Source organism: Sceloporus occidentalis, unplaced genomic scaffold, assembly GCF_023333645.1.
Source record: "Sceloporus occidentalis isolate IW3139 unplaced genomic scaffold, rSceOcc1.0.p SCAF_34, whole genome shotgun sequence".
Lineage (NCBI taxonomy): Eukaryota > Metazoa > Chordata > Lepidosauria > Squamata > Phrynosomatidae > Sceloporus > Sceloporus occidentalis.
The window spans coordinates 6,152,938-6,166,966 of record NW_028317014.1 but is presented as its reverse complement, the minus strand read 5'-3'; the positions used below and the strand labels follow the sequence as shown (position 1 = coordinate 6,166,966).

Below are 14,029 nucleotides of genomic sequence, written 5' to 3'. Positions count from 1 at the left end.
GTGTTAGCGTTTGAGTTACTCTGTAAGGTGTTAATAGTTGTGAGCATATGATGTTTGCATTCATGTGTCTGTTAAGTATGATGTTAGAGTGTGTAAGTGTATGGTGTTAGCATGAGTGTGTGTTAGTATTGGTGTTAACGTGTTTATGGGTGTCAGTGTATGGTGTTGGAGTGGCGCCTGGGAGGGGGAGAGGAGCAGGAGAGCAGGAGCATACATACACAAGAATGTGTGTGTATGTGAGCATGTATGTATGTATGCGTGTTAGTTTTAAGGTGGCCTTGAAGAAAAACTGCACTCATATGCCAATAACCCTAGGCTTCCACTTATTTTCATAAGATGTGTTTAAAGGAGGATCTTAAGGTGGAGTGAATGGTGGGACGGTGGGACAGTGGGATTGGCATGGGGTGGGTTGATGGAAGGAGCATGGTGGCCCAGGTATTAAACATGCACGGGGCCCAAAGATTTATTATGTCAAACATAACCTATCAATTGTTTCTTTTTTTAATTAATACACATTCAGTTAAAGCTATTCAATTTCTATCTAATCCCTGCCTGTATTGTAAATCCATCTATTGCCATTTATTGCCAACATAAATACTGATGGGTCCTCTTATACCATTCCATGGGCTGTGGTGCCTACAAAATCGTATGGACTTCATCTGGTTGTGTGGTGTTTTCTCACACCTGACACACAGAGATGTATCTACCTTGGATGCTGCCGTAGACTTAACCGAGGGCAGTCCTTATTGCTGAGCACTAAGATATGGCATTATATACCGGGGCTTCGCCATTTGGGGAAGAACAGCACTGGGCAGAAATGAACTATGGAGGATTGTACAAGATGGGTGTGAGTGGGCTGGTAGGGGGGGGTCATTGATCGGCCCATTGAGCAGTGGCACTCCAGGGACCCTGATAGGGGTAAAGGACAATTGTCTTCCATTAATGCGGCAGAAGGGCTGCCTCCTCCCTGCATCTGCCGGCAGATCTTATAAAAAAACACAAAAATATAAAAAAAAAAATTAACATTTCTGTTGGCGTTTCTGTCTAATTGTCACTGCGCTACGCAGTAAACCTCATTTAACAAAAATGAAGTAATTATCTTTTATAGATTTTTGTATTTTAAGTAATCATAAGATTTTTTACTTGTTTTAACAGATATAGCATTGTTTGGTAACAGGTTTTAGCAGGATCCATTGTCTGTTGTGTGGTAATCTTGTTTTATTAGATCTTTGTGTTAAATTTAAAGCTTCTTAGGAAAAGCAATTTATTTGACAAGAAAGTGATAGTTGTCTAAAATAGCTATAATGTGCCATGATAAATCTCAATGCCTAAAGCAGTTAATGACATCAGCAGAAGTGGTGTTATAGTAGAGAAATGTGTTAAAAATATTAGATATCATTATTAAAATGACCTTCAGCTTTCAGTGTAATTGATAAAAATAGGCTAATAGTGACTATACATTACCTAAAATCCCAGCACATTAACTCACAAGTTAATGAATATAATTAAACTTTGCACCTCAAAGAAATTCCAGGTACATTGGAAGAACTATATATATATATATATATATATATATATATATATATATATATATATATACCCCGTATTTGCTCGATTATAAGACGACCCCACAAATCTGAATATTAATTTAGGAAAAAAAGAAAAAACCTGAATATAAGACGACCCTATAGGAAAAAAGTTTTACCAGTAAATGTTAATTCATGTAAACTATTTTTTTTTTCAATAAAAGCTATGATTGACAAAAAATATTTTGGTTTTATTTCCTTCTATTTTCCAACCTGCCCCCAGTTATGCACATCTGCCCCAGAAATGCCTTTTACCCCCTATATGCCACTGTGCCCCATGATATGCCTTTTAACCCTCTAAATGCCACTGTGCCCCATGATATGCCTTTTAACCCTATATGACACTGTGCCCCATGATATGCCTTTTGACCCCCTATGTGCCACTCTGCCTCCAGAAATGCCTTATACCCCTATATGCCACTCTGGCATTGAGAGGGTTAAAAGGCATTTCTGGAGGCAGAGTGGCATTAAGGGGGTTAAAAGGCATTTCACGGAGTACTCTGCCTCCAGAAATGCCTTATGGCCCCCATTTAACACTCCCTCCCCCTCCCTCCTCCAAACTTACCGGTACTTCTGAGTCCCCTGTCGTATAGCTGGGGCAGTGTGTAGACGTCTACGCAATCCGCGTAGATAACTTCCGCTGCAGCCGGATGGAGGTGTGGCGAGCAACGGGGGTTGTCTGCGTCCGTCGCGCAGACCTTCCTTGACTGTCAGAGATCAGAGTTCCCGGCACCGGTGCGGAACTCTGATCTCTGACAGCCGGGGAAGGTCTGCGTGATGGCTACACACCGGGGACTCAGAAGTACCGGTAAGTGGGGCGGGGGGGACGCACTCGGGTTGGCCCTTCATGCTGCATAGGGAGTCAGGGAGATGAAACCGCAGCTGTGAACTCCCGCTTAAGTGAATAAAGCACATTGAGATAATTTCTTCTCATTACAGAACTACATCCTGGAAAGAGAACAGATTTGTTATATGGAATATGCATGGTGTTATTTTCTCCCCATATGCCATCATGGAAATGTAGACAAATGATGTTCCGAGAGGCTGATCAGAATGAGCTATGCTTTCCAAAGCTATAGGGAGCCCTTAGATAATTTGTAGATGATTGCGTGATCCTGGCACAGCTCATTTCAGACCAGCTCGAGACATGCAAATGGGCGCACAAGTGGTTTTCTTTGCAGGGCAACAACGGAAAGGTAGTAGAGTTTTAATGTGACTGTTCCTTTCGATAATACTACTTTAAATAGGCCTTTCATTCAAATCAGCAAAGTTAACTCTTGAAAGGCATTCAAAAAAATTAAATTCATTTGCTGTATTGCTACGGTGAATTATGATTTTTCAACGACTACGATACATATTTAGCAATTTTTTTTTACATGATACCAACCTTTATTTACAACCTAAATGTATTAATTAGCCAACTGTGCATATATGAAAAGACATGCACGGTCCAATGTGCCTATTGATAGTACCGGGTCTGGACTGGGCATAAAAAATTGCTCTGGCACTTTATGGCAAGTGACTGCTAAATGTGACAGTAAGGCAATGTTTTGCCCACTTGGATGGACAGTTTAGCGCTGGATAGTACTGATAATATTTAACTATAATATCTTAGCTCTGCTCAATTGGAATTACCGGACTATTCTGTTGACCGGCTATGGATGCTAGGGTTTGAATTCTGGCAGACGAAGCAGAGCTGCGGTCTGTTTTTTTCCCCTGAACCTATTTGTCATGTCTACTATGTGGAGCTTCTAGGTGTGTATTATATAGATCTGTTGTTTGCCGATGGTGGAGGCCATGCAAACTGAACAGGCATATATCGTTTTTAACCTTCACTTAACACTCAGCTCCTTTAAAAGGGCTTCTCTCGATCTTGACAAGTCGTATCAGTTTAAACTCACTTTTTAAATTCTTCTGTTACGTAAAGTTCATGCTCTACTTTTGACCAATGATTAGCCAATGTACAATTTATCAGGAAAACATGTTCCAGGAACCGAGAGTCACACCAAGAAAGTTAATCTAAGAATGAGACAGCATGCCTTCGTGCCATAACAGTGCACCTTGTAGGTATAACAAAGTGCCATGACTTTGTCCCCAAGACAAAATGATCTAATGATCACTGAAGGTAAGTGGAAGTCAAAAGTGATTCAAAATCGGCACACTTGATTCTTGAAATTTTTCTTCAGTCACTATCGATGTATCTGTTGTGTAAAGGTTGGTGATTTCAGTTTTAACATATTATTGTGGCACAAGTTTTCTACTTATACCGTCACATGATATTGTTAAAAACCACCTTCGTTGCACTCAACATACTTAACGCTATCACTGATGGTAAGTCAGACCACAATATTACCTATGATAAATTGTACTTTGTTATGAGATGAAAGAGCATGTAAACAGCCATGTCCATAAACAAACATTGGCAGTAGAATGGGTCGAAGCGGTAGACCAAGCATCAGCTGTAGAGTGGCTCTGAAACAGTGGAAACATGTTCTCTGGAGAGGTGGATCATACTTCAATCTGGTAGTCTAATGGATGAATCTGGGTTTGGTGGATGCCAGGAGAACCCTACCTACCAGGAATACATAGAGCTCTGCATAGTTTGGTGGAGGAGGGATAATGGTCTGGGGCTGTTTTTCAGGGTTTGGGATAGCCCCCTTAGTTCCAGTGAAGGGTAATGTTAATGGCACAACATACAAAGAAATTTTTGTGACTAGTTTGTGGAAGACCCTTTCTTGTTCTATCATGAATGTGCCATTATGCAGAAGGCAAGGTCCATATAGACATGGTTTGACGCGTTTGGTGTGGAGGAACTTGAGTGGCCTTAATGGAGCCGTGACCAATTGAACACATTTGGGATTAATTAAAATACCAGTTGTGACCCTTTCTAATGCAACATCAGTGCCAGATCTCTCAAATACTATTTTGGCTGGATGGGCACACTAGATTTTGTTGAAAGGCTTCCAAGAATAGCAGAGGCTGTTATAGCCACAAAGTGGGGCCAACGCCATATTAATGCCTATGGTTTTGATATGGGATGTCCAACAAGATTATCTATCTATGTGTGATCAACTGATCACATACTTTTGGTTATATGGTGTATATGACCTTAGATAAAATAGTTGATGCAAACTAAAGTATAAGGGTGATTACTTAACATTAAGGTGAACAAATATTATACACTAACAGATACAGTGCTGTTCAAAAATATTTGCTCCTTCCCTTCTAATTTTACTTACTTGTCACATTTAAATGTTTCAGGTCATCTAACTAATTTTAATATAAAACAAAGACAATGAGGGTAAACACAAAATACAGCTTTTAAATGATTCTTTTATATCGCTGTGGAGGAATTTTGGCACATTTTCTTAATTTGTGTTAATTCAGGACTTTTTGTGTCTTTAAGTCATTCAGAGGTGGACTTGTTTGTGTCCTTTGGATCATTATCCTGCTGCGTAACCCAGCTGCATTTGAGCTTTAGGTCACAAGCTGATGGCCACACGTTTGTCTTCAGGATTTTCAAGTAAAGATCGGAATTCATGGTTTCATCAATTATGGCAAGTCACCCAGGTCCTGAAGCAGCGAAGCAACCCCAGACCATCACACTACTGCCATTATCAATATTCAAGGTTGTTTTATAGAGAGGTTTGCTGAAGTCAGTGTGTTATTTTCTGTACAGGGATTTATAGCAAGAAAATATTAATATCATAACTAAGGCAAGGCTAGGGTAGTCCACCTGATTCCAAAAGAAAAATAGGTCTACATGAACATATCAGTTACCTTTTTCAGTTTAATTCTTCTTCTTTATTACACATGTTTACAGTGCTCACAAAGTGTCCCTATCTTTATCCGTGTCTTGCTGAATATTACCCATGGCTGATTTAAAAATAATAACCTGGTCTGTTAAAAAAGAGAAATACCTGGGTGTGGATGCCATTGTGTGTTTACGTAGTAATCTAACATTAATCACTGACAGGCTGGTATTAGATATTTATAAATATAGATATATAAAAATAAATTAGATATTTATAAATACCCTTAAACCGAGCACTGAGCCTGTAGTGAAAACTCGTTTTTACGGCACTGAAATAAATAAATCTGGGCATGCCTTCCAACGATCCTTGTTTATAACCCAAATCTCTCTAACTCTCTTTCCTCCTGATGCCTCCCTTTCCTAGAAGCTGAGAGTGGTTGGTGGAATGGTTCCTAGAAATAATTGTAATGTGTATATTACATACTTTTGGTTTATGAATGAAATCATTTAAAGGAAATTATTGATAAAGTCATGCATCCAACCACAACTCAGTTGTCAACCACAAAAAAGTTGTCAGGAGAGTTTGTTGGAGAGCTGTGTTACCGCTCCATGACTTCATTTTACATTAGGAGGGGAGGGCTGGCACCTTCTTGCCAGCTGAATGGCACCACCGGCCCCTTGCCCTGCCCTGTAACATACATTCTCGCACACACTTACACTACACTCAGTATAACACATACGCACTATCATTAACAAACACACACACATACTTACACATAAACACTCACAGTAACACATACATACATACACATATACACTCACATTGTTTAATTCCTAATAAAGTACTATCTTTTTTGTTATCTACAAAATATTTTTATTTTACAAACCTAATAATGTTCTGCTTGTTTCACAGAAACGACAGCTCCTATCTGCGCTAAAGACATCACGGATCTCTTGATGAAAGACCTTGCCTTTTTGTCTGGTGAGTACAGCGAGGTTCCCTGTTTGCCCGTGTAACTGAATACTCAGGATGAACTCGTAAACTATTTGGCAAAGTGATACCCCCAGCATTATGTTTAAGAGACTAGTGCCATGAGACGTGTACTTAATAAAACATTACATCCGTACATATATAGTTTCCCCACTGCAGTGTTTTTTTTTATTCAATTTATTCTCCCTCCTATCTTAAATTTAGCAAACCTAATAGTGTTAGAGAGATAATATAAATGCTGTTTATATTTATTTATTAGGAGAAATTCTGCAAATGTGGCACTTTTAGCAGGAACAGTCCATTGGTTTCCGTGGGAACAGCCCCAAATGTAGAACCCTGCCCCAGATTTTCTCATAATAAGTATGTCTCATAGTTTATGTCATCATTTAGCTAGCAGGTTTGGAGCACTGAACTTTCCTAATTCCCGATTAATAGGTAAAAGTAGGAAAAGGCATTGGAGTTATCAGAATAATTAGACTCTTGAATTAAATCTAATTGTCATGCTCCAATTTCGCAGGAAAAAATGCTTTGATAAAATGCCTCAAGGGCTACAAAGAGTTCAGTCTTTTACAGAATATTTATTCTGTGACATTTTATTCCTGTTTTATTAATATATGATTATGACTCACAGTTTTTTATGTATACTGGACTTTTCCATAAACATTCACTAAAGGTTGAGCTAAATTAGGTTGGCAGTTAAGTCCAGCTGCTGAGACCAACTCAGCTGAGTTGGCTTAAATAAAGCAACGCCCATATTTACTAAACTCACTCCAACTCAAGTGGAGTCAACTGAAACTCAATTTACGATGTGAGTTGCAGTGGAAAGTAGAGCAAGATAATCATCTTGACTCCTCTGGACATGAGTCAACAGTTCAAACTCTTGATAAATCAAGCAGACTGGCAGATGACTGTTAACTCAACTGCATTAGAATCTTGATGGGAATCTTAATGGGAAACATGAGAGCATTCAACAGCATCTGAGCTTTTTAGTGCATAATCAAGTTATTGTTTCTAGAAGGTTTAATGAGTGTAACTTAACTGACAGCCAGGACTACCAATGAATAGACCATACTATGTTGATAACTTAATCTGCATGAAAATGTAATAAACTTAATAAATCCTTTATTTCGATTTGTTAGGCGGTCGAGGAAAAGATAACGACTGGATCATAACTCTTCCAGAAAATTTGACATTCAATGACGTTCCTGAATGTGATCTCCAGAATATACTGACTTACTTAACTTCCATTCCAAGGTATATATATATATATTATATATAACAATGCTTTATTTGAATTTTCCACAAACAGGGTAAGAATGCTAGCTGACATGTAAACATAATATTATGTAACATTAAAAACTGCAGTGATAGGTGTGACACACAGATCTGACCTATATCTAAGGAGGAGGAAAAATACTCCTTAAAATGACCTTTTCTATAAAATCCTTTCTTACATTTTTTTAAATATGTTATCACTTCGAGGACTCAACACATACCAGCCTCCCTCGGGAAGGGTTCGGTGTCAGAGAGCTGAGCGCCATGTAGATGATACCTTTATATGGGCCAACAAAGAAGAAAATGTAGAGTTACTTAAGTATTCAAGATCCCAGGGAGGCAACAAAGGTATCACTTATGACCAAAGACTGCCTATATAGTTAACTCCTTAACATCGAGGCATCATGGAAACCAAGTAAATGTCCCTGCTGATCCTGCCTTAGCCCTTCTAGGAGAGACCACTGTCATGTCAGGATTATTTGTTCCCTACTGCTACTCTTTTACAAATATATTATAGGTAAATATTCTATCGCTTGCATTACAGTTTTACTGTTCTATTCTCCCGACTGTTATTGGCTTCCATTTGTGCCTTTCCTGTTTCATTTTCTGTTGCCACTAAGGTTTTTATACGACCAGTCCATTAACCTGTTGTTTAAATGGTACCTTTGCACAAACCGCTAGTGATAAGCAGGACATAAAATCTAGCTGCTTTCAGATAAAACTGAAATTAGCTGTATGAAGAAAGTTACAATAGTAATCTCAGAAAGCCCAGAACTTAAATAAAGTGAAAGCGAAACCTATGCTTTTGTGTCCTTATTCTGTACCTTCACAATCAATATTAGCCTTTATCTTAAACTTGTTTATTCTACAATCATTATCGGAAAAGAAAACAGAAACATTTTGAAATTGGATATTTATTGCACACAGTTATTTGAATGTGTTATCTGGTAATTAATGCAAGTTGAGCTGAGAAGAGATAGACATGGTCATTTCCATCATGACCTGCTCAGTTCCAAAAATTGTGGGCCACTGCCAGAAGCCTTGTTTTACAATTCCATGTATATCCGCCTGAATATTTAAAGTAATTAATAGGGACCTGTACTAATTCTTATACTATGGTGCCCTTCGCAAATATTGGCACCCTTGGTAAATATGAGCAAAGAAAGTTGAAGCTGTGAAAATTGTCTATATTGTTTAAACTTTTGATCCTTTGAAAATGCCAATTTCCACTGTCAGGGCAATATTAAGAAGTTCCAATCAACCGGAAATGTTATGAATTAACCAGGAAAAGGACTTGTGTCTATATTGTCTCAAGGACGGTTAGAGTGGCCACAAAATTTCCAAGGACCACAGCTTGAGAATTGCAGAAGTTAGTTACTTGGGGTCAGAAAGTCTCCAAAACTACAATTTGACGTCACCTACATCAACACAAGTTGTTTGGAAGGGTTTCAAGAAAAAAGCCTCTACTCTGATCCAAAAACATGGTTTACTGACCATAAAATCAAGGTCCTACCATGGCCACCCGAGTCCCCTGACTTGAACCCTATAGAAAACCTGTGGGGTGAACTGAACAGGAGAGTCGACCAGTATCTCAGATCCCTTGCTGTGTATTCTCCAACCTCATCAGGCATTATAGAGCTGTTATCAGAGCGACTGTTATCTTGGCAAGGGGGGGGGGGGGTAGCACAAAGTATTGACTAAAAGGGTGCCAATAGCTGTGACACACATATATTTAACCTTTTTTGATAAACCTCTGTTGTGTTAGCAATTGTTTGATATCCATGAGAGCAGGGTATTCTTGTGTATTGTTTGAAGAAAAGATCGAAAGGTTAAACAATAATTTACATTTTTCACAGCCTTGTTTGCTCATATTTACCAAGGGTGCCGATATTTGTGGAGGGCGCTGTAGCTGTTCTTTAAAAAATGTAATAATCTCACTTGGAAACATTTTTCTGTAATATTTTAAATGTTTTCCCTTGTAGCAAACAAGAAAGGGATGTTAAATTCATTATCCTGTTAGACAGAAGACTGGATACCTGGATGTCTATAAAACTAGCACTGCAGAAATTATCCGTAAGTTAATTCTGTATGAAACATAGTGTTAATGACATATTAAACAAGGGTCTATTGGACTACAATTTGACACATCCCAGACAGGTCTCGGCATAATTGACCATATTCTTAGAAGCTTGTGTGGGAATGGGAAGAATAGATCATCTAAATAATCTACAGCAACCACACTTCCCAGCCATATCTTATGTCAAATTTTGTTAATTTAAACGTAAATTAAAGAAAAGCCAGACGATTATAGTGGTGAGTCCCTTTTAAGAGGGCGCAGACCCCATCCTGTACACCTCCATTTTTCCCTGTGGGATGGAGGTGGTTAATTTAACAAAAAATAAAAAATAAATTCTCATTCTATTGAAGATTAAGAGTATTCTAGACAATTGGAATAAACCCCTTCCATGGCACACTGGAAGACAAAAACTCTCTATTCTCCCGTGAAAATGGACCCTAACACTACAAGATAAAAAGTAAAAGGGTGCAAAATTGTTTGATATGTGGGAGCCATTTATTAACACGTTAATCCCTTTGTTATAACTCCAAGAATGGTACTGTAAAAGATCGGGGGGATGGAGATGTTGCTGTTAGATTTTGTGTGTCCTCGTGGATGACTGGCGGATTGACCTGGGCGTGCATCAAAATAAATACAGAAAGGGCTTTCTTTTCAATGTTCCTTCCATTTTAAGGTGTTGGAAGGGTGAGTCTGACTTAGTTCATGTGCAGTCTTCGGAAGCCGAGGCAGGGGGCTAGCTGAGCCCCGATTTGACTTGTGCTCCTTAGCAGCTGTCTCACTCATCTCTTCAAGTAACTGCGCTCTTCATTTTTTTTTATTAGAGAACCGCAGATATAAATCTCTTGCTGAGTGCCAATGCTCGAAAACCACAATATTTTTTAATAAAGCCCATAGAGTTCTGTTCCTGATTTATTTAATCACTTCATATTTTCAGTGTCTTTAAGCATTGCCCATATATTAAATGTCCTTTAGAAAATCTGTTCATTTAACACTTTCCCTGCTAGGTTTGTCTGGCCCTCCTGAACAGGACAGCTGGCAGTGTGTAGGTTAAAAATAAGCCTTGTCCCATCACATGCAGACATTTGATAGCCAGGTGTGTGTATATTCGGTGGTTCTGTGCGGAGGAAGCTTCCCCGTGTGGTTATGCGAGCCAGTAGATGTGTGTCTGCTGTAGAGTAACGTGCACACTGACGAATCAATGCAGGGCTCGCTGTCTGAGCAGTTCGGTAGTATACAGTAGTTCCTTTTCGCAGTGCTGTGGTAATGGAAGTGACGGCTGCAGCCCAGTCATTGCTCTCCTCTGCATTAGCAAATTTTAAACACCGAGCAAGCAAGCAGAGCAGACATCACCAATGCATCCCTAACGACAGGACAACTAAAATCATTATTTCGGCTTGTACAAGACATGGCAGAAGCAAATCCCCCAAGAGGCACAATGAGACTGCAAAGGAATGCGGTAAGGAAACTGTCTGCAGTCTTAACTGCACATCTCCAGTTCAAATGCAGAGCAGTGCAGCAAAAAGCACCGTTCGGGGCTCTAGCAAAGAAAATTGCTGAATAGGAATCTTCTAAGCATGCGGAATATGTTACGCTGCAGGGAATCCAAGTTTGCCCTGCCATAATAATAAATCACAGCACTCTGTGCCGACATCACAATCAGCTGCATATACATTTCATTGGTATCCGCTAATGCAGTCGTCCTACGTATTTACTGACCTAGCAAAGCTTGGCCTGTTTAGATGAATATAATGCTGCAATCTAATGATCATTTTACGTTTAAGGTGCATGTTACTTGTGTGTCATTGATATGCAGAAGAAATGTGACCATTTACCGACCTACTCATAAAGTTACTTGACTGAAGTACAAAGAAATTGTAAATGAAACATTTGGCTACACCATCGCAAAGTAAATTGGTAATATCTATTATATGTACATTGCAATGATCACAAAATATAGTGTTGTTACAATGAGTCTTACATTGCACTTAATTTTTTTACTAAAATCGTATAAAGAATTAAAAGTCCCCAAAATTTTAAGTTAAAACTATAATTACTGGGTAAGTAATGTGTCGTAGTATACGTAGTATATGTACGAGTTATTTGAGTGGGTGTGAGATATGGGGATCAATGTACATGTTTTCTCAGACGAGGAGTCTGTGAAACACGTCGCCCCTTAAATCACATTGCTATCTCACCAAAGGGTTTGAAGTATTCAAGGTGACACCTGTCTACATCACAGTGGCTACTTTAATATTAATTATGTCTTAATATTGGAGCTCCTTTAGGCCTTCAATAGGCTATGCACGTGATTTGGTTGTGAAGGGGGAGATTCTCACAGCATAGCCAGGCCAGATAAGAGCACAAAATCCACCTTGGACCCGAACTTTTTTGCTTTTCAGTCCCTCACTTAAAAATGTCTTGTGCTTGTTCGTGTGATTTGATATACTGCACTGATTTGTGTTTTATCACACAAAAACACCCCAATGGAGTCGGGTCCCTGGGGATTTGCCTTCTCATGGTGGGGGGGGTTGTGGCTTCTGGCAACCATCTCTCGTTGAAGACCTCATCGGGTCTCCTCTTCAGGGGGACCCTGGAAGAACCATCCTTTGCCCCTTTGCCTTCTGGCCATTTTGGCTGAACACATTCCCTGGCACGTGATATACCTACCATCAGTGAGCTCCAGCTCGGCCACTGGTGCTGAAGGATCTAACAAGACCCCTCTGTTTGCATGCGCAGAAAGCACTCCCATGCATTTCAATGAAATGTAATGACATGTAGACCTTTTTACAGTAAAACTCTAGAGTTAAACATATTTATATTATCCACATTATTCTTGACAATAAGAGTATATAAAAAAAACATTGTCTGAGGCACCAGAAGAGACTTTCTTGACAGCTAATGACTTATCTCTAATATATGGACTTATGTAAGTGTAGTTTAATTTGTCAATTTGCATTTCATTGTTTAGTTTTAAGCAATTATTTATGTTAGAAGGACATGTAGTTTCATTGCCTAGGGTGCTTCAGATTGTACTAATATTACTAACAATGGCTCTTGCAATTCAATGTCAGTGTTGTGTTCTTTATTATTCTTCCTGAAGGCATTAATGTTCCAGCAAAGTCAAAGCATGGTGGCAGAGGAGAATATGTGAAAACAGAGGAGCACAACTTCACTTGGTTTACTGATAAATATTATTGTAAATTATCAATTTTACAATTGATCAGTGTTTCTTGACAAAACACATATTTGGAAAGAGCATATATAAATATATTTTTGTTTGTTTTATTTATTCTTTAGTAACGAATATGTGCAAATACAAAATGGAGAGACTAGCTTAACCATAGGCAGACAAGCACATAAAAGAGCCTGCCTTCAAAAGAATCTTAAAAGTTAGATTCTATCTATCTATCTATCTATCTAAATCTTAAAGCATTTCTGTCCACAATGTCACACTGCTACAAAACTATTTTTTTGTTTTGTTTTATCGTGATGCCAAGGAACTGGTGCTTCTCAGTCTCATCATAGTGTAGAAAGTGGGTTGGTGCTCCAAAAGCGGGAAGGCCACAGTGAAAACCAGGAAAGCGTAGTACCACAGACACCTGTAGTCCATAAACACCTTGTAGTACATAAAACGGCTTTTGTCATTTTAGTTATGTTACTAATCTGATATTTGTATAAACTTAGTAGTTGCTACCTGCTTTAATACAAACATGTTTAGCAGAGTAACATGGTCTAAAGCTAGGCCTTTTTTTATTTGGTTATTTGTGAGATGGTTAACACAATTTTTGGTTTGCTGTTAGGGTTGCCACCCGGACGGTATTTTACCATACCCGGATGCTCTGAATAGCAGGGGCTCACCTACCATCTCCATTGACCTTTTCTGCGCCCCTGTCTCCTTTCCTGCATTTTCCGCTTTTACCTCTTCTTGTTCTCCTGTCTTCCTTTTTCTGTTTTCTTTCTTTGTCCACTTCTCCCAAGTATCAGCATCGGTGGCCAGGCCTCCCAGACCACTTCTTCAAAAGGGTGAAGCCTCCAGGCACACCCTCTGCCACAATTGGAGGAGCCCCTGATGCAGAAGCACTCCACGAAGGCCTTGTCAATGGAGCTGATAACAAGGAGAAGCTGACAAAGAAAGGAGACCGAAGAATAAAAGGCAAGAGAAGAAGCGGAGCTGTGGGAAAGGAGACGGATGCGGAAACGATAGGGAGACATTGAGAGAGAGTGAAAATGTTTGAGAGAGAGTGAGTAAGCGTGAGAAAGTGTGAGAGAGTGAGAATAAGTAAGCTTGTGAGAGTGTGAGTGAGGTGTGAGAGAGTGAAAAAGCAACAAAATGCTTAGATAAAATT

At 39.1% G+C, this 14,029-nt stretch overlaps 1 protein-coding gene across 1 annotated transcript in view; it reads left to right on the top strand.

The window, feature by feature from the left end:
- The first annotated feature begins 6,261 nt into the window (after positions 1-6,261).
- Positions 6,262-14,029, top strand: part of LOC149298193 (proto-oncogene DBL-like) — a 28,774-nt gene continuing 21,006 nt past the window's right edge. Inside the window, exons 1-3 of the mRNA XM_089487658.1 lie at positions 6,262-6,322; positions 7,471-7,585; positions 9,589-9,679. Of these exons, the coding sequence (XP_089343784.1) occupies positions 6,298-6,322; positions 7,471-7,585; positions 9,589-9,679 (231 nt within the window). The 5' untranslated portion in view covers positions 6,262-6,297. The remainder of the gene's footprint in view (positions 6,323-7,470; positions 7,586-9,588; positions 9,680-14,029) is intronic.